We start from the raw sequence: 21,215 nt of genomic DNA, 5'->3' as shown, positions 1-21,215 counted from the left end.
CAGTCATTTCCCTTCTTCGCTGAAGTTTATTCTTAATACTTAAAAATTCAGTTATGTATTTTGGACTAATTTAATATTAGGATAATTAAGAAATTCAAGTTGAAATTATTACTTTTTTAATAATGAATGCTTACTTACAAACTTAGTTGGCCAGTCACTCTTCTGGCAACTGATTTGAACACGTTGTGCAACATAGCTTTCTAAATTCTGGAATTTTGCAATAGCGACGCAAAACTGAGAGTTGGCAGAATTTTGAAGCATCGTTCCAGCAGGAAATGGGACATGGCTGTTGGTGACATGCACGGGTCTCAACTGGAGAGGGTCCACATGTGAATAGAGGCTCAGCTCGAGGCACTGGACACTTGATGTCTTGCGTTTGGGTACCAGTACCACAGCTGACCGAGCACTGCAAAGGAAAGGTTTGAAGTTTGTTTTAAGTCCACTTTATGCACAGATAAATCTAATCGGGACTGGACCTACAGTTAAAAGTGATATCAGAACTACTATGTACTTTCACCAGGACACCTTGACTACCACTACACATTCTTGGAGGCCCCACACAAAGGGCTCTAGAGCAAGGCTGGGCAGCTTGCCCTATTTGTAGAAGATCACTGTGGTATGCATGCATGGAACTCGGAACAAGCAAGGTTTCTGTAACACAGTAAGAGGAACAGGGAGGAACGAGAAAGGAAGCAAGGCAGGAGACTTTGAATTTTATGTGAGAAGCTCATGTTGCACAGAACACTCACACTTACAACCCTCAGTATTACTACACGGATGGAAGAAATAAAACTCAGATGTCTATTCTTTTATATACATTTCTACAGCAGAGATTTAAACCTACACCTCCCTAACACCTTAAAATTTTCCCATGTATCTCATAAAACCTATTAGAAATGCCAACTCTTCTACTCGATCCACCAGATAAGGGGATATTATTAACACTTCATACAGTTAGTGTGCTGAAATGCATTGTTGTTATTTTGTTACAGACATTTACAGACAAAAATTAGGGGTAAATTTTATGCATAAAGTTTATGTTGTGTGACCTCTCATATAAAACTCTAATTTTCGGAATTTTGAATACTTCGGAACTATGTACTCTTTGAATTAAATGGTAGAATATAGAGCTGTCTCGTTCCTGTACTTTACACTATTTAAAACTCTTTCCTACTTTGGTTATTCTGCTTGAACAGTAACTGAGCCACTGTACCTAAAGATATCTGTTTGGTGGTTATGCGGAGAGAGGTAGTTCACTCTAATAAACTTACGGTTCATTTTTCCATGCAGTTATCTCTGCCGCATGTAATTGTCGCTGGTTTCAAACACCCACGAAACCACCTTGCTAAACAGCTACAGCAAAAAAATCAACGAGCGCTATCACCATCTGAAATATTGTGTCAGGAACAGTCAAAAGGTAAAGGAAATGATCACAAGATATGTGGAGGTGGACAAAATAAGACTAGCCAGCATAGACATCTAGGAGATGTATCCATCCACACCAAGAGCCCTTGCCATACGTGAAACCAGAAAGTGGCTATTAACGAAACAGTTAAAGTCCATATGAGACTGAATTAATCATATCTCTCCTGAAAGTCTGCCTAGAAACCTCTGCCCTCCAATTCGAGGGCCAATATTTTTGCCAAGAAGAAGGTCTTGCCATGGGAAATCCTGTACGCCATCCTCTCCAACATAGTCATGAATGCCATGGAAGCCAACCTCTTCTCCAGAATTGGCTACACATGGTATGCACACAACTCCATCCTTCTTTGCAAAAACCACGAGCAATTACAGGAAGCCGGATACTCTTTGTTTCCGTTCTACTAGTAGGCAGTCTCCCAACAGTAAAACAATTCACGAATCTAACCGTAACCTGATACAATGCATATTCGTTCTACCTGTAGGCTGCACAAGTGTGTTTCCGTTCTACAGGTAGGCCACACTGCAAGAGGTTGAACCTGATACAATGCGTATAATCTACCGACAGGCCGTACAAGGAGTATGTATAATCTACAAGGCTGCACTGAAGAAGTCTTTCCCTGAGCACCCGTGTGGTTACTAATGCTGGGCTATTTGCAGGAGCAGAGGTCGACCATGAGTCGCCGAAAAGCCAACACAGACTGACTGGGCTGCAGCTGTGTCGCTGCTTATATGCAAATCTGAGCGCAGCACCAGCGCCTCTAGTGGATTCTTGTGAAGTATGAGCATGCTGATTATCATTGCCTCCACCAGGTATAGAACCCGGGATCACTTAATTACAAGGAGACATTACCACTTCGTCATCCATATGTGTCAACAATCCTACATGTAATTTAACTACGTATTATATTTTTGATCATGCCAGATTATTAATATTTAATTTCATGGGTACATGTTAATTCATGTATAAAATCTTAAATACTGGAAAAGTACGTATGAGGAAAATTTTTGGGCTAAGGGCATTGACTATAAAAAAAAAATAAAAAAATACCGGAACACTGTTTCACAAAGGTTGAGAACCATTTCTCTAGTGTTTATGTCTTCGCTTTATCCAGGCTGGAAACTGTCATATACAATTTGAGGTCAGTGCATATTATTTCTCAGTTTCTCACGCACAACATGCCTCTCCAGAGTTTCAATTAATTGCGCAAATTTTAAAATGCGATTTACATGTAACAATGTCTATTGTTACGTTTTTTTTTCGGGTGACTAATAAACTGATTAATGCAATTATATCGGTATCGTCATGCGAACTGAGCAAAGAAACAAGTGTCATGTGCATCTTGTCTCTTCGGTGCGAAACTCTCGTGTCGCATGTCTCTTCGGTATGAATTATCCTTAAGGGGTGACCCTTTCTCAAGACATTCAAATGTCAAACTCCATTCCACGTAGTACACCATGGACTGCATTTTGCAGACTAGAGAGATTCTGGCATCTGGACTCACAGCTGTGGGGCTCATTCCTATATATTTGTGATTGTTCCTTCCTCCATCTCATCATCATTCATCTTCATCTATGCGATTAGCCAAAGGAGGCAGAAAAGTAAAATAAATCAAATCCATCAAACATAGAATGTCACTTTCTAGAAAAGACACTTGAGCATGAAACAACTCACCTGAGACCAATTCCCGGTTATCCAGTGTGAGACACATGGTTCTCTGTTGCAGGGCCTCACTTCAGGCAGTTTTGGATCAGTACACAAGGAGGGATTAACAAAATCATTCCAGGTTCCATTGGGATTGATTGCGCTGGAATGAACGCAGAAGATCTGTCTCACCTGGTACCCTCTGGATCCGCATGTGGCACTGCAGTACTCCCAAGCATCCTCCACCCAGCGGTAGTCACAACTGGAAAGTTTCAGAACTCAAATTTAGTATTCATAGGCAGCAGTTTTTAAAAAGTAGCTCAGTAACAATTACTAACTATATGTTATTTTTACATTATTCTGTTCCTTTCTTTGCTGCCAACCATCTAAAATTAACACAAATTTTCAATAAATTATAATAAACCTCATGTTTAAGTAGGAGAATATAGAGGCAAGGAAAATAAAAGTAAACTTTCATACTTGAAATAATTGTGTGATGCGAAACATGCGATTGTCACAAAATCACATACCAAGATTAAAATTTTATTTCTATTTGTTTATTTAACGAAACCATATTTTTTTCCAACTAATAAAACACACACACAAAAAAAGTAAATATTTCGTTACTCGTTACCTAGAAAAAGAAACCGAGTTACAGTTACTTGAAAAACCACCTGTTACTTGTAACTAAGATTAACAAATAATTTCTTACGTCCAAGCACTGAGGCAATAACTCTGAGGTAGATATCAAGGCATGGTCAGGCCAGGGGACTGGTAGGTCCATGCTTCCTCTCATTGGGAATGGCAACATTCATTTGATTGATTGATTGACCCAAAAAAAAAAAAAAAAAAAAAAAAAAAAAAAAAAAAAAAAAAAAAAAAAAACCTTTTATGATAAAGTTAATTTGAATGTAATTCCAGTGGAATATTCAAGTGGGAAAATTATTTAGTACGAGCAGCAGAAACCCAGCGACAACTTCTGCAATTTAATCAAAAAACAATGGTTTCATGTAGAAACCAGGTGTGCATTTCTGCCACTTAATAAAAAAGAAAAAAAAAGAAATGGTTTCACATAGAAACCAGGTGTAAACTCCTCCCACTTTATGACCATTACCTATGCTTCAGGCCATATGAAAGACGTTTACTTGGAATAATTGATAACATGTAGGATAATAATATTGCAAAATTTCTTGAAATTGTAGGATTTTTTTAACCAAGCATTGTAGTAATGCATAGGAATAGAATAGAATGCTTTGGCATTAAGCAGCCTCAAGTTGCAATAGACAGTGTCATACAAATATAGTACAGGATACATTGTTATTACAAAATAAATTTACACCATAGCTTAACAATATAAATTGTACAGTGAGATAGGCTACATTCCAAACTAAATACAATTACTTATTAGCCATTTCTTTATGCATTTGCGAAAACTATTTGAGTCAGTGACCTTATCTCCTGAGGTAGTTTGTTATACAATTTCATACCAGCATATCTATAGCTAGTTTGGAATTTGTATAATCTAAGAAATTCAGTCAAGATCATGCCTCCTTCTAGCTTTATAATTATGTACTGTATTACATTCTGTGAACAGAGAGATATTTTCTTTTATGAATGATAGTACAGAATAAATATATAATGAGGGAACTGTCATGATCTTAAGTTCTTTGAAAATAGGTTTACACAATCTAATGTTCGTTAGACCTTTGATACAACTTCTTGCTTTCTTCTGCCATTTAAATACCGTAGAAGCTCCAGTTGGGTTTCCCCACAGTATTGTACCATACTGTATATGGGAATGAAAGAAAGCATAGTATGGATCAATAATCTGGCTCTCATTTACACACAATTTCAGTTTACGGAGTAGGAATATTACACGACATAATTTACTATGTGCATAGTTGTTCGGTGTGAACATTCCATGTACGTTTGTAGTCAATTTGATAGATCACTTTTTATTTACATTTTCACCTATTATTTAAGAAAAAATACGTGGTTTGACTTTTATTACTATTAAGTACGAGTTCACCTTCATCTAACCGTTGAGTAGATATCTTTATTATTTCATTATTCTTTTTTGTACTACATTGAGATCTCCAGCAGTAATGAAAGTTGTATCGTCTGTGTAGAAAATGGTTTTATATGGCATGCAGCTGGGGAGGTCATTCAAATGTATTAGAAACAGTAAAGGTCCCGGAACTGATCCCTGGGGAACACCACTTATGACTTCAAGCAAGTCAGATTGTTGTTCTTCGACCTTTACCAATTGGTGCCTATTTTTGAGATACGATTTGATCAGAGCCAATTCAATACTCCTAATACCATAGTAGGGGAGACCGGGGCACATTGTCACAGTAGCAATTCTGAGAAAAGCCTAAACGTCAGCGAGCTGGTGCTGATTTCTCTTTTACCTACTAGATATCACTTCCAACTGTACTCGTCTAGAGGTGTGCGGGAAACACGTGGCTGAGTCAGTTGAGCTTTGTCTGTTTTCAGTGCTTCAGTGTAAATTTTTTGAGTCCTGGAATTTTCCTACTGTGTGTTCGTGAAAGCATGAGCGGTAAGTATTTCCGTGTGTGTTATGTAGGTTAGAAATAGAGCTTCAAAATGTGGTACTCTGAATGCGCTTAATCTTATTGCTTGGTACAGATATTTAAAAAAAAGAGGAACTACGACGCGTGGAGCAAGTTGTCACAAATAAGACGGGGCATGTTGTCACTGTGACAATGTGCCCCAATGTGTGTTAGTCATGATACAAGTGGTGTATTCCTCTTTTAATAAGTGGTTCTGTTGCTTCGCAGAAGGTGAGAATATACAAGAGAAAGACTGAGAGGAATGTCCCGTCCATGGGAGACCTACTGGCTGCACAAGAGCCGTGAAAAGAAACGACAACCCTGTATCAATACGTAAAGCTGTCAAAGAATTTCATGTCCACTACAGAACATTGGCGAGATTTTGTGCACGTGTTACAGATAGTGAACTACAGTCCAGGCAATGCTCATTCACATTGGGTTACTCAACATGTAACAGAGTATTTGCGGAACTTGAGGAAGACTTACTAGTATCATACCTAAAACAAGCTTCGGACATATATATAGGAATATTTTTGCAATTTATTAACTCTAAAATCACAAGATAGTTGAATGCCACTGGCAAATTGAGTGTGTTGGAAGTGTAGTCCCTATCTTTTGCAAATGTTCTTACTGAAACAGTTTTCTGTAACCTTTAAGTTTGTAGTTTTGATTCATTAGCTACTCTGTAAGCTAGTCTTGTTTTCATGAAAGTTCTGGTTTACCTACAAAGATTGATGTAACAATATATGTATCTTTCGGGATGAAGAAAATATACAGGCCCACCTACTTTATTTCCTGTTTAACTAGCATAATTTACCTTTTAATTTAATTAACTTTTAAGTCTCTTTTACATGCTAAGTATTTAGTGCTAATAACATTGCCAGTCTTTTTCTAGGAGTTGCATTAATAATATATACCTATTTAACGAAACTGCCACTAGAATAGCATGTGACAACTTGCCCCAGATATTGTGACAACTTACCCCGCATATGGGGTAAATTGTCACAACTGTATTGATCATAAAGAAGAGTTAATAAGTCCAGTTCAGGATGAGTTACATTGTACAGAGGAACATATGTTGTGCACAAGATAACTAAGTATTTGCATGTAAAAAATTATAATTTTCGGCCTTACGTGAGAGCCACAAAAAAATAAAATGTGAAATTTGTGACAAAGTGCCCCGGTCTCCCCTACTGTAGTTTGGTTACCAATATTTCATGGGACACTGTGTCAAATGCTTTACTCAAGTCAATCAGTGTAGCACATGTTATTTCAGGAGCTCTAAAGCTAGTTATTATTTCATTAACCAGACTTTCAACTGCCTTTATTGTTGACTGACCTGGCCTGAAGCCAAACTTACTGTCAGATATTCGCTTATTACTTTCAAGGTAGTTACATAATTGTTCATTTATACAGTGCTCTGCTATCTTAGAAAATATAGTTACTAGTGATAATTATTTGGAAATGTTAATTCACCAGTTTTATATAAAGGTATTGTCTAACTGAATTTTTTAGATTATTTGGAAACGTGCCCTCTGTTATCATATCTGTCAGTGGTAGTAAGATTTCATGAATAATATTTTAAGTACGTAATTAGAAAATCTATAATAATCATCACTATGTGAATTGTTTAATTTAACCACTATCTTCAGTACTGCGTTGGAGATGACCTCAGTCCATTTGAAACTAGTGAGGGCTAGGTAAATTTTTGTGTGAGAGAGGTTGCACATAATCAGTGTTAATTCTGTCCCATGTGGGCTGATTTTTCTTAATATATTTTACGGTTTATAAAAAAATTGTTAACTTGTTGCGCTGATATGGGTATTGTTGTCTTGCATGACTTCCTGTAGTTCTCATTTGCTTTTATTTTAGCCAATTTTATTTCCTTTTTGTACATTTTCTTCTTGAATCCTTATCTGTAGAACTCCCTTCTTTACTTTTATCATACCAGAACATAACTAGGTTTCTGGGTGACTCCAGATGAAGGATAAACCAACTTAGTCTTTTATCCTAATTTTTAGGTTGTTTATCACTTATATTTTTTTGTTAGTCATGGATACGTGTTGTTAAAAATGCCAGTTAGTATAAATATAAAGTTTTCCAAGACATTCTCAACTGTCACAATTTATCAGTAAATTTTCCCAGTTAATCTCACTCAATCTGAATTTTAATAGGGAGAGTTAAGGCCTAACAATTTACTTTCTTTTTTTCTTTTGGTGCCCATTAGTTTTGTATTAAATGGTACATTCAACTGGAGACCACAATGGTCTGACAAAGTAGGTTCAGTTACCTCATATTATAAGTTTTTTTTATGTATATCTGTAATTATATTATCTAGAGGGTAATTCCATACAGAAAGGGACAAAATAAACAATTTTTGAAAATACATCTAGTGCAGAGGCGTGGCGTGCATGTAGCCGCTGTTACCGCAGGTAACACCAAAATATAAAGAATTGAAGAACCAGTCTTAAAATATTATTACGTACATAAACTGGTAATATTGTCGTAAAGTAAACATTGCAGACTGACATTTTTTCTAACACCGGCAAAAGCGAAGAGGAGGACTGATCCGGTACCCTCCACAGGAAAAATGAGGAAAGGGCCGGAGCCCAGGCAAGGAAGACTTCGCGTTGCGTCAAAGACTGACCGCGGGAGAAGGAGGTTTTTTTTTGGCATTCCTGTTTAGCCGGCGCAGTTGTCGGTGACCCTTACCGGAAACATACCAGTGTTGCCATATTCAATTGACAGAAAAGAGCTAAGTCGCCTAATCGGGTCTATCTTACTCTGAAGGTGTCCAGTCACACTGGGGAACGATGGCGCAGTGGTAGCGTCGCCACCTTATAATCAAGGGATTCCGGGTTCGATATCCGGTGGAGGCACAAGTGGTTCGGATCCATCTTTAAATTGTCCCGATTAGCATTACTGTTCATGAAGTGGACTTAAATCGCCAAATCAAAATCTTAAAAAATCAAATCACACTGGGGCGAAAGCAAACTACCAAGTGATATTTTGTATTTACACTAAATATCAGCAATTATGAAAGTCCTCTTTGTCCTTCTTCGACATCATGGGCGAGAAGGAGAGGAGAGGGATGGGTATGGTCAAGGGGTCCGCTTTCCTTCTAAAAATGTTAACCTAAAATTCTATATTTCACACATATAATATTATTTCGGTTACAGGAATTTGTGATAATTGTTGATAATACTGATTGAGATTGACATACGTAGTCGCAGGAATGAAATAATTTCGGATTGAAGAAATGTTTTTGAGGTGGTAGAACTGTTTTTGGGTGAAAACAATACTTACAAGCATAATTCCCGATTGTTATCTTAGCACGCTCTGAAGTGTCAGGTGTCGCAGGTTCGAATCCTCAGCAAGAAATGGTTATTTCAATGTTCGTTGTTATTATTTTACTTACTTAATTATAAAAATTAATAATTACATGCACAAAGAAATAATAATTTTATTTCAATAATTCACCATGCATCCTCATCGTCACGATTATCCTATAAAGCGAAAGCCTTAAAGGTAGCAAAGGACGTAAAATATACGAAATAGTAGTGGTGTCGGAAATGAGATTTCAGTGGATTTAGCAAAACATGGGAGTGGGAGTAGTTAGGAAACAGATGAAGATTACATCTACTCTACATACGTCTTATTTGAAACGAAAGTTTCGCGATTTGGGCAAATCTGGTTTCAAAAGAACTAAGATGGCAACATTAGTAGAACTGGACTTCTTGCAGGTTCCGAAGGAAATATTGGGGAAGGGCCGATGCTGAGAGGGGAGGGGGCAAGGAGGGTGCTTCACGTGTTACAAAAGTAAACAACGGTTTGTGGGAGGGACTGTGCAGTGGGAGTTTTGTGACTGGTGTCTTTCGTCTTTGTTGTTTTCGGGCATTGTCAATTAATTAATGAAGCTTGCTCCGAGTTCCGAGGTGGCGGTTTCATCCTATCTGGACAGTGTGCGATAGAATATATTTTGAAGCAATCTTTCGGTTCGTTATTTTGCAGAAAAAAATCGAAATTGTGGCGAAAGGGAGGCCAAAGCCTATTTTGAACGATTTAAAACCCAAGTCGTCTGCTGGATATGACCGACATTTCAATGTTTCGTGGTATAACGACTATCCGTGGTTATGTGGATGTGTGCAGTTGTCGAAACTCTTTTGTTGGCCATGTACTTTATTTTCGGGTGAAAAAAAAACGTGTCGAATTCAGATGTGGATAACATGGACCATGACCATGACGCACCCAAAAATTCAAATTCAAATGAAAAACTTCTCTTTATGACAGCATCATAGAAGTTTTTTGATTGGATTTGATTGATTTTGCTTCGCTTGTGCCACTTTTGGCTAATTTGCGAAGATGGGGATGAGTGATGATATGATTAAATTGATGAATAGACATCAGAAACGCCCATGCCCAAGCTAGGTTTCGAACCCGGGATCCCAGCATCATATCACTATTTTCAAAGTCGGATTGATCTGCTCTATAAGTAGCCTTCGATGTTTCTGTAAGTATCAAATTACGTATTATTGTGTCAACAACCAATGTTTGCGATTTCACTTTAAGTCCTTCCTTATGTCAACATTTTTTTTCCTGATTAATAACTTTACCAAAATCTAGTATTGAATTGCACACGTACCAGATTAATATTATATGAACTACTTGGAAGTCATTGGGGGGGGGGGGCATGAGGTGGGGAGGCGCCCAAGTCTCCCTTAAATGTCCTACTGATAACGGGTAACACTTTTAAAAATCCACGCCACGCCACTGATCTAGTGAAATGTTATCTGTATGGGTAAATAGTATACTTTCTATAGTTGTTTGGCAAGTGTAAAATTACCCATCATTCCCTACTTTCCAGATGGCAGCTATGAAAAGTTCCCTGTAAAGTGACTGCTGGTTTCCAAAAGAATTTCTTTATCAGGTAATGTTTTTAATTTGAAATACATAATGATATTTAGTATTTAGGCTTTACCAAGTTAATTGATAGCTAATTTGCTTCAAAATTTAGTGATGTGTTAAATATAATATTTATTGGAAGTTATCTAATTTAGCAGGTTTTTGTAGGTAGACTAGCTTGTAACGTAAGTGACCAAAAAAGAGATAAATTTTTGCCCCGATAATAACAATGAAAATATTTAGCTAAAAATTTATTATCTCTTAGTCGGCTGTAAGTGAGTGCTGAAAACAAATTAGCAGCTTGCGCAAGCAACTAATATCTAGTAACGGTAAGCTGAACTTGTGTAACGTAAGTGACCAGTACTTTTGTAACTTATGTGACCAGTACTTTTGCAACTTAAGTGACTTGTTTTACAAAATAATTGTTGTTTAATATGATATAATGAGCCATCTATATTAATTTAATTAATATAAAAAAATAAGGTCACACTTTTACTTTAGTAGATTATCATGAAATTGTTTTGATTTAAGGTTCCTTTTATATCATGAAAGGGCCTCTGGAGTTGAATAAAGTAATGCTGGTGCCTCTGCTTCAGTTTTAGTGCCAGTGTTTTTTCAACCACCGGGCTGTAAAAGGTCTGTTGCACTAAGGGATTGACGACTAATTTAAATGTAATTTTATATTTGACAGCTGGGCTGTGGTCTCACAAAGGTTGAGAACCACTGCAACAAGCAGTCAAAATACACCACTAGTTGCTCCGTGACTAGGTTTAGCAGCCATTTAACCAAATTATACATGATGTCCTACAAAAACCTGCTAAATTAGGTAACTTCCAATAAATATTGTATTTAGCACATCACTAAATTTTGAAGCAAATTAGCCATCAATTAACTTGCTAAAGCCTAAATACTAAATATCATTATGTATTCAAATGAAAAAAAAAACATTACCTGATAAAGAAATTCTCTTGGAAAAAAGCAGTCACTTTACAGGGAACTTATCATAGCTGCCATCTGGAAAGTAGGGAATACTGGGTAATTTTACACTGTTGCCAAACAACTATAAAAAGTATACTATTTACCCATACAGATAACATTTCACTAGATGTATTTTTAAAAATTGTTTATTTTGTCCCTTTTTGTATGGAATTACACTGGAGTAATTCCACGGTCACTTATGTTTGAGTTTTTTATTACTCCCACACTAATACCCTCTTCCTAATTCGGACTGGTAATTTAAGTGACAATTTACTGTAACGTAAGTGACTATTATTTTATTCTTTCTCTCTTTACACATGAGTATTTTTAATACCTCAAAATAGTTTTGAGGTTGACACAAAGTTATATTTTTCAAATCATAAAAACAGAACAGGAATAAAATTGCAAGTTTACTTTTCACATATTACTGTTACATTTTGTGTAACGTAAGTGACTGTTTTATTTTTTTTTTCATTATACAACGAATAACATTGATCAAATTTGAGTGAGAAAGTTGAATTATAATTTTAATTAAGCTAAGGAAATTTTTAAACTGTGGCAAATCACATTTCAAATAATTTTATCTTCTCTGAACGTAACGTAAGTGACCCTGGAATTATCTTAGACAGGATTGTCCTCTTGTAGGTTTATCACTGATACAATACAGATTATAACATCTGAGTTAAGGCTACCAGACATCCCGATTTAGTCGGGACAGTCCCTTTCTTTCAGTCCATGTCCCGACTTTTTTCTGACCTCGTTCGGGACGTCAAAATATCCCAATTTCTTGTCAAGCCATTTTTTTCTTTAATTTTCTGGTGTTTACTCAGTCATAATAAACATACAAACGCACATTTTCCACAAAACATTGTTGATTGCGAAAGATAAAGAAAAGTCAGGCGGAGGGGTAGAGAGAGATTGAGCGTATACATTTGTGTTTGTTGGTAGCCGTGGCCGACTGTGTGGATAATTGTTGTCGGATGGAAAACAACGGCGCAAGTTGAACAGAACAACCAATGCCGTAAGTTAGTTCTCAAATGTAAGCTGTGCTGTGTGAACATCACAGTTGCCATTCTCTCCTTCATTGTATATCTGAGTTGACTTAGTGAAGTGTTAGTTATGGCACCAAAACGTAAGTGTGTTTTTAACAGTGACCTGCAAAAAAAAAAAAAAAAAAAAAAAAAAAAAAAAAAAAAAAAAAAAATCCATTCATCCAAAATACTATTTCTGACTCTGACGTCCGTTGCAATGAGTGTTCTTCGTCATTTTGTCACGGTATCTAGTGACATGTGAAACGCAGTTCGATATAAATTATTTTTGTTTATTGATTCATTGTATGTTCAAATATAAAAGTGTGAGGTTTGATTTTATTTTGTGGATAAATTTGTATCCGAGCCAGACGTCGGGAGTTGGAAGACGGGTTTTTCCTGAGTGACAGCCGCCGCTTAGAAAATGACATATTTGCACCAACACGGACAAAAGGAAGGATTATTTTCGTCGCGACCGGGCTAGAAACCACAGCGGGTGGGCGAACCCATTTTTCACGGATGACCAGGAAAATCAGCTGGAGCCCAAGACTGCAAGGATCGAGGATGCGCGGGTGACCGCGTTTCAAGACAATGGAGAGAGGTCATTTCCATCCCCTCGGAAACCGAAGCCAAGCCACTTTAGCGTGCTTCGAAAGTGATACATAAACAAGAGTACTACGATTTCAGACACAGTTTTTACCCGGATTTCATAGAGAGAGCATCTCCGCGCTACGCTCTCGCGTGATTATTGTTTTGTGTCCGTGGACTCTGTTTTCTTACATACCGTGAGCGAATTGCAGATAGAGAATTACCAGTGTGCGCCTTATTTTGGTGAAGTTTACGCGGTGATTTGTTTTTTTCCAAGCGTGGACTACCTAATAATGGAGGGCTAAAGGAGATAGAGAAGGGGGGCCGTCGCCTCCCCGGCACCCGCAACGATGCGCCGCTACCATCCGGTGAAGCCAGCCAGCACCAAAGACGACACCAAAGCCGAACACTGCCCAAAGCCCGAAGGACGTTTCCAGATCGACGTTCCAACCGAAGCCCGTTACCAGAGAGAGAGAAAGAGAGAAGGACGACTCCAGATCGACGCCCAATCGAAGCCCGTTACCAGAGAGAGATGATTGCAGATCGACGTCCAATTGATGCCCGACACTTGAGAGATTCCGGACCGGCGCGTGACCACGTACACTCGACGCTAGTGACAAGAGGAACGCCCGAAGTACTTAGGAGGTGCAAGTACACCATATCGTCGCAATTATTCTTCGTCGCGATCGACCTCTGAGAACAATTTCACCACAAAGGAACCGTGTGGAAGTCCCGCGTCCAGGAGAGATGAATGACCACGCAATGTAGCAGAGTCCGGTACAGTATTCTTCAGAGGGTCTTATGTCCATGTAAACGTGCATTGTTAGTATCAACACCGTACTGTTAACGCCGAAGTCTCACTTATTTGCAAAGTGACTCAGGAAACCCCGAACCTAACTTCCGTGTCTGAAAATTTTTTGGTATTGTTATAAAAAAGGGTCATTTCATGTTCAGATGTTCTAATTTAATTGTCTGCATTCAGGGTTAGAAGCTCCATTTCATTACTTTAATATGTAGTGTAAATTGTCAAAGTGTGCTCCATTTTTTGTGTAACCGACCGCCCCGTGGCGCCATTTAATTTGTCAATACTTGACTGATGAGTCCTTTTTTATTGTGCAAAGCGTAATTTTATATTGCAAGGTCGTGCGCGTGATGTAGTATTATTTGTTGCATAGTGGTTTTGGATGTAATTTTTGCTCGCGCCGACGATTGATTTGTGTATTCCGGCAGCTGGAGCCGATTAAGTTTTGCATCACTATGTAATGGTGTACAGGGTGGCTACAAACAATCAGAAATGAAATTCCCTGACTTTTCCAGGTTTTCAAGGACAACATTTACATTTTTCCCTGACAATTACAAACTAAACTAAATCGATGTTTTTGCCAATGGAAACAATAAACTCATACAGATCCACGTATGGTTTTGTTAAGTACCAATATTATCTTCTATGAAATTGACTTAATTTCTCTATTCTCTATGATTTGAATTCAAACTGAAAAATTGTGAATTTGGAAAATTATTACAATTCACAAGCTAGGGAAGGATTACGGAATTTTGTCATACGCAATAAGTTTAAAATAAAATACTTGATTATTTTTTAAGTTACGACTAAATGAGATAAGAGTGAAGAGTGATTGATTAAGAAATACAATTTGTAATTTATCAGTCTCCTTATACATTCTCGGTATTATATGTTGATATTTCCACTGAGGTTTGGAACCCTCTGCTTGCAAGAACCACGAGTGCGAACTCATTTTTCAATGCATAAAGCTACTTCTCTCTTCTCTGTAAAGCAAACAACTTAACTCTTGCATATAAGTGAAACAATTGAATCGAACAAAGTAAAGTGTCATATTTCCTCACATTATCAATGGGATTTCTGCTTCAGTACAGTATATCCAAGTGAAGTACTGTGAAACTGACAACATACAGTTATACCATTATTGCTGACGAAAAGGGTATGTAGGTATTAGAAATTTAACGCAAGGAATTTATAGAATTGCATTGTATAGGTACCTGATTTAGCTAACCACACATTAAAACAGGAACACTTTAATAATAAAAGCGTCTGAAAGTTCATATACGAGGGGCATCCTGAAAAAAGCTCCAATGGTGCCAATACGCAGCACTAGTGGTCAGAGATAGACACATACACATGCAGGCAGGCAGGAAGAAGTGGCATGTAGCTGCAATCTGGTACAGTTGCAATGCAACAGTTTTAGGACAGTTCTAGGTTAAACATTGCAGCTCTCATACAGTCTCCCACCGACTGCGATGTAGCCTACATTGCACGTTCAGAATTTGGCACAGAGCCACCAGCAATCCTGTGAGGTATGCAGACCGGACGTTGTGATTGATAGTATGGTCAGACGATGGTGCAGACAATTCATGGAAGGCCAATCGAATGTGCACAACCCCATACAGCTGAGTACGCATGGGCCCTTTGCATCACTTCAGGTGAGAGATCTTGGACCACTCCCTGTGCAGCCCTTGCCTTGAATGTACCGACATTCATCTCTTTGTTTAACTGAAGAGGTTTCTGGCAGGGCAAGGATTTGACAGCTACACTGCAGTAGAGATAGTTCCAGTCTTTGCTGTCAGACACATATACCATGGGCATACAAAATTTAGTGCCATGCTACGACAAATGCCAGAACAACGGTGGTGATTATGTCGAAAATTAGGTTAGGACTCACTGTTACTAATGCAATAAATTACAACTGATATTCATGTTTTATTTATGCCTAATGGGTAGGGACCTTGATATTTTGTAATTTTTGTTTCAAATTGGTGTATTTTCTTATTTTTTATATTTTACTATACGGTGTTATTTTTCCCAAAATTCACATTTTAATTTTAGCGCATTTTCTGGCAAATATCTGAAGTTATACCTTCATGGTGTTTTTAAACTACTGTTTCAAATTGTAAGTCACATGGCTTGAACCTCTTCGTGAGAGTTTGATATCTTGAAAGTTATTTTGGGAAAGTTATTTTCCATACCCCTTTTCAATTTTAAGGTAAGGATTTTAGATAATGGAATTTTCCCCATATATACTGAAAGGTGCATAATGACCATAAGTGGCGACGCATCCAAAAAATTAAAATCAATCAATCTCACGTGACAGATACCGATATATTATGGCACCAAATCTTTTTTTGACTTGTTAGTGTTACATTTCCCAAAATTCGCGTTTTTGTTTTGGAACATTTATCTGCCAAATAGACCGAAACTTAATGCCCCATTATGCTTTTAAACTATTATTTTAAATTGTAGGTCACATGGTCTACGTATTTTCGTGACAGTTTGATACGTTGGAACAGATTTTTGAGGAAGTAAAAATAAAGTGCTAACTTGCACTTTTCCATGAAGGTGTATAGGGGTGATGTGATCAGCACCACGCTCCTGGCTACCTGTATCCCTCAAAGTTTCCTCAAGGAACCAGCTTCATATGATGCTGGGTGGGTGCCGGAGCAGTTTGAATAGGTGGAAAACATCCCGGTTCTCCCCCGCAGGGGATCGACCCCGGGTCTCTTGCATAGTAGTCAGACACCCTAACGACTGAGCTCCATTATTACTCGGTCGACAAATGCTGATGGTGTGCACTTAGCTTGGTAATTCAAAACATATCTCGTGCGACAAATACGAAGAAGTGGCTCCCGTGTGACGGTAGATACGCACTCGATCTCTTGTTACAACCCTGCCACTTTGCTCTGTGGTGCAAATGGTTTTGATAGAAGTTGAAAAAATCGTGGGAAATACATGATTTAATGTGGCTGTCGGAATTATTCCATGTACGTATAACTGTATAGTTTACTCTTGAGTAAAATGTTGGAAAACTTACATGTTCTATGTACACAAACATGGCCTAGAAAAGACAAGAATGTTGGATTTCATTGAATTTTTGGTTGTTTTAGGACATTTCTTTAAAAAAATCGCTAAAAACGCCAACAATTTGCATTTTATGCAAAATTCGCATTATTTCGATATTTCGAACGGGCAAAAAATGTGTCCAGACATCACTGCACATTCCTAAACATAACTTCGCAACAATTACCATTTTTCACGGTTTTGGCGTTTGCGAAAAATCAATGTCCCTACTAATCGGAAATTACGTTCTGGCCACCCCTCGTATAAATCGGTAGATGGAAAGTGAATATTTAGCAGGGCTGGCAGAGAAAAGTCAATTCTTGAAGAAAGTGATTTACTTTTATGATTGAATGATTCGAGGAAATATGATATTAAAATATTTACGTATTTATTATTAGTATTTTGTTTCATAATATTGGACATTAACCTTACTCAGTGAGAGATTAATGACCATCTCTCATGAGTTTAAACAGAGAGGACAGAGAGTGGCGTTAATTTCATTGCAATACTAGTGTTGCAGTAAATTTGAGGTTGGGAGCATGCACTTGCCAATTTTTATAACGTTCATCAATGCAGGTTTATGTTTCACTTTTTCGTGATAGTATTCAATATATATCCCGTTTGGTTGGATTCTTCTTGATATCTAAGAATAGTGCAATGTCATTGTAAACGTATGTTAACTTGTGCGAAACCAGTAATACGTCAGGATGATGAAAGAAAACCTTCGTAAGCACTGCTACATTAAATAAGGTGAAGTGAGCCAGAAGAGTAATAAAATTCCAGCAGCATATTTGCGGTCTAAAGCTCTTCTTGTTTATGCATGCGATTTTGGTTGGATATTGCAGTCCATGCAATTTCTGTCGCATGTTGTAGTGAGATACTTTGTCGGGAGGGGATATTCGACAAAAATCGTATGTATCATTGGAACCTATTTGATTCCATGTTCCTTCAGTTTGCCCAACAAAATGCCTTAAAATGACGTCCAACAACTATCGGACGGCGCCACCCGCTCTTATCCCCTCCATCTGTTGACAGGTCCCCTTACTACTCCCATACGGACAAGAAAAAAAATAATAATTCAATGAATTTCCCACGTAATATTTAGAGGCTTAACCTTTACTCCCCCAATGATACCATACGGTATCATCAGAGTAAGGTCGTACTGGCCCGATGATACCATATGGTATCATGGTGCTGATTACGAAATGAATGTGCTTTTTGGACCTTCATACTCTTATGTTTGGGTGGACACTCTGACACAGATCTGGAGCAAGCCTGGGAATTCATATTGATGGCCAATCTCCCCCCTCTCCGCAACATATCCATGCCACATTTCCGAACAGAGTTTCACATTTTAGCTCATTATTCAACTTGTATGGCACCCAGGAACATGAAACATGATTCAATCTCTTTGGAAACGTCCATTCTTTGAAGAGAATACTAAGGTTTGCACCTTCTCCCCAAAATAGCGGGAGAAGAGGGGACAAACTCCAGATTTTTATGTTTTATTTCATTGAAATTCGGTGGTCGCGCCCCCAAATCCCCCCTCCTCGGTTCGGCGTTCTGAATTGTACACGGTTGCATACTATGACGTTTTAGCTGCAAAACAAACCTTATCCGAAGTAGATTGCTCCCATAGTGCCCAAGTTATAACAATTTTCCTCCAAAAATGCAAATTACCTATTTTTCGTAAAAAAAATAATCACATTTTGGCTTATTATTCAACTTGTATGGCACCCAAGAACATGAAAAATGTTTCACTCCCTTGATAAATGTCCATTCTTTGAAAAGAATACTGAAGTTGGCGCCTTCTCCCTAAAATAGCGGGAGAAGAGGGGGCAAACTCCAGATTTTTATGTTTTTTCCATTGTAACTCAGGTGACATGCCCCCCCACCCCCAAACCACACATCCTCAGTCTGGTGTTCTGAATTGTACAGGTTGCATGCGCTGATGTTTTAGCTGCAAAACAAAAGTTATCCGAAGTAGATTGCTCCCATAGTGCCCAAGTTATAACAATATTCCTCCAAAGAGTGTTCGAATTTAATATTCCCGCGGAGAAGCCCCGGCAAGAGAAATTTCTCTCTCTCTTTCTCTCTCTCCTCCTGCCATCACTGGTTTCCGGCGCCGTGGTTGTGTTGCGCATAAAACGGGCCTAAAAGTTGAGGCCGAAACTTACGAACAAGATTTCCTGTTCCCGTTAGTGTTGCGCACGGGACGAGACGGAACAGGCTTTTAAAAATTCGAGACGAAACCAGATTGATCATGTGTCCCTTTGACAAACGAATATTTTCGAGACGAGACAGCATTTCCACGAGACGAGACAGGCCAAAGTCTCGTGGGCAACACTAGTTCCCGTGCAGAGTTTCATAACGATATCTTTAAATAAATAAATAAAAAAAAGAAAAAAAAGTCAATGAAGATGAAATTCCCTGACATTTCCCTGACTTTTTTTGACACCTCAAATTCCCTGACTTTTCCCGGTTTTCCAGGTCTGTCGCCACCCTGGGTGTAGTTGTTCTCATTGGACGAGAGAGACTTATGTGTATTACCCCCGTCCGAGAAACTTGTTAAATGTCGTGCTTACGACTGGATGCATATGTTCCTTCGAACGAAAGATTTAACCACGCCGACCCAATTGTCTTAGTTAACCGCTTTCTGAGGACTGGCACATAAATTAATTTAAAAGAGCACAGGAGCTGGCAGACAAATACCCTAAATTCACATAAAGGTTTAAAACTAAAAAGGAATGATATGTTAATGAGATTCATGATTTGTATCTATACTTTGCATGTAAAAATACCTCAGAGGTGTGAAAGAGAGAAAGAGTGAATGAGTGAGAGTTTGAGGAGGCTTTGTAAACTGTTGTTGATTGCAATATTTTTTTGTTGCTACAATATATATTCACTTTTTACCGTTCGTCAGTATTGTTATTTGACGTTTTTTCAGGTACCAGATATTATGCTATTAGTGTGTTACGATTGTTCGAATCTACATATCAAAGGTAAACAAAACAGTGCAATATTTCAAGGTATTTATCTCCGCCTCGCAATAGTACGACAATAAACGACCGTCTCAGTACCGAACTTAAAAACCTGGACCGTAAGAGTCACGACCGATTTCCCGTACACATAACGACGTTTGGCCCCGTGCCGGGGTATGAATGACACGTCATTTCGGGGACCGTGAGTGCACTCGTTACAATTTAATATTAGTCATGGGGGTCGGTCAGACATAAAACTTCATTTGAGCAGTTTAAAACACAAAACTGCTGTGAGTGCTAAAGCATCCAGTACCTCTTTGACAACGTATTTAAGAAGTGAAAGTTTTAGTGAAAAAGAACTGAAATTAGATCCGACAGAAGGAACTTTCACATATCACACTGTACAACACAACCACAGTTTCAAATCTATGGACTGTATTTCAAAAGTGATTAAGTGTATGCTTGAACGAAAATTTTATTGTGCACGCACTAAAACAGAAAAAATTGTTATGAATGTATTCACACCCTACGCAACTTCTGAACTTCAATCAGCTGGACAGAAATCCAATTTCATCTTGGTCATGACTGATGCATCAAATCACAAAAACATCAAAGTTATTCCAGTGCTCGTAAGATATTTTGACAACGCAAAAGGTGTTCAACTGAAGGTATTAGAAGTGGAATCATTACCTGGGGAAACTGCTGATATTGTGAGTACATATTTAATTAAGTGTTTGGATAAGTTCCACCTAACTGAGAAAACTGTTGCTTTTTGTGCTGATAACATCAATTGTAATTTTGGAGGCATGTCTAGGAAAGGAGTTAACAACGTGTTTATGAAACTGAAAGAGAGCTTAGGTCGTGATTTACTTGGCGTAGGATGTTCAGCTCATATTATCCATAATGCCATGCAAAGTGCTGCTGATATGCTTCCAGTCGATGTTGAAAGCATAGTTTCAAAAATCTATTCATATTTCTATTTGTACACTGTAGGAGTAGAAAGCTTAAAGAATTTCTGCCAGTTTGTCGAACAAGATTACCAGTCTATTTTAGGGTACAGTAAAACAAGATGGCTTGCCCTCCTTCCTGCTGTAGAGAGACTTCTGAAAATGCTTGAGCCATTGAAGTCATATTTTCAGTCCAAGATAAATGTCCATTTATGATTGAATTATTCTTTGCAAACCCTTTATCTGAGGACTGGCTCTTCTTCATACATAACCAAGCATTTTTTCA

The 21,215-nt window shown here is 38.0% G+C and overlaps 1 protein-coding gene across 1 annotated transcript in view; it reads right to left on the bottom strand.

Moving 5' to 3' along the window:
- Positions 1-154: 154 nt before the first annotated feature.
- The window catches only part of LOC145995052 (A disintegrin and metalloproteinase with thrombospondin motifs 3-like), a 101,169-nt gene continuing 80,108 nt past the window's right edge, over positions 155-21,215 (bottom strand). Inside the window, exons 14-15 of the mRNA XM_083131583.1 lie at positions 3,095-3,326; positions 155-406 (exon numbers count right to left, since the gene is read on the bottom strand). Coding sequence (XP_082987709.1) covers positions 155-406; positions 3,095-3,326 — 484 coding nt within the window. The remainder of the gene's footprint in view (positions 407-3,094; positions 3,327-21,215) is intronic.

The sequence above is a fragment of the Lepisma saccharinum genome, chromosome 11 (assembly GCF_977018435.1).
Source record: "Lepisma saccharinum chromosome 11, izLepSacc3.1, whole genome shotgun sequence".
In the NCBI taxonomy this organism is placed as follows: Eukaryota; Metazoa; Arthropoda; class Insecta; order Zygentoma; family Lepismatidae; genus Lepisma; species Lepisma saccharinum.
This window is presented reverse-complemented; position numbering and strand designations above follow the sequence as displayed.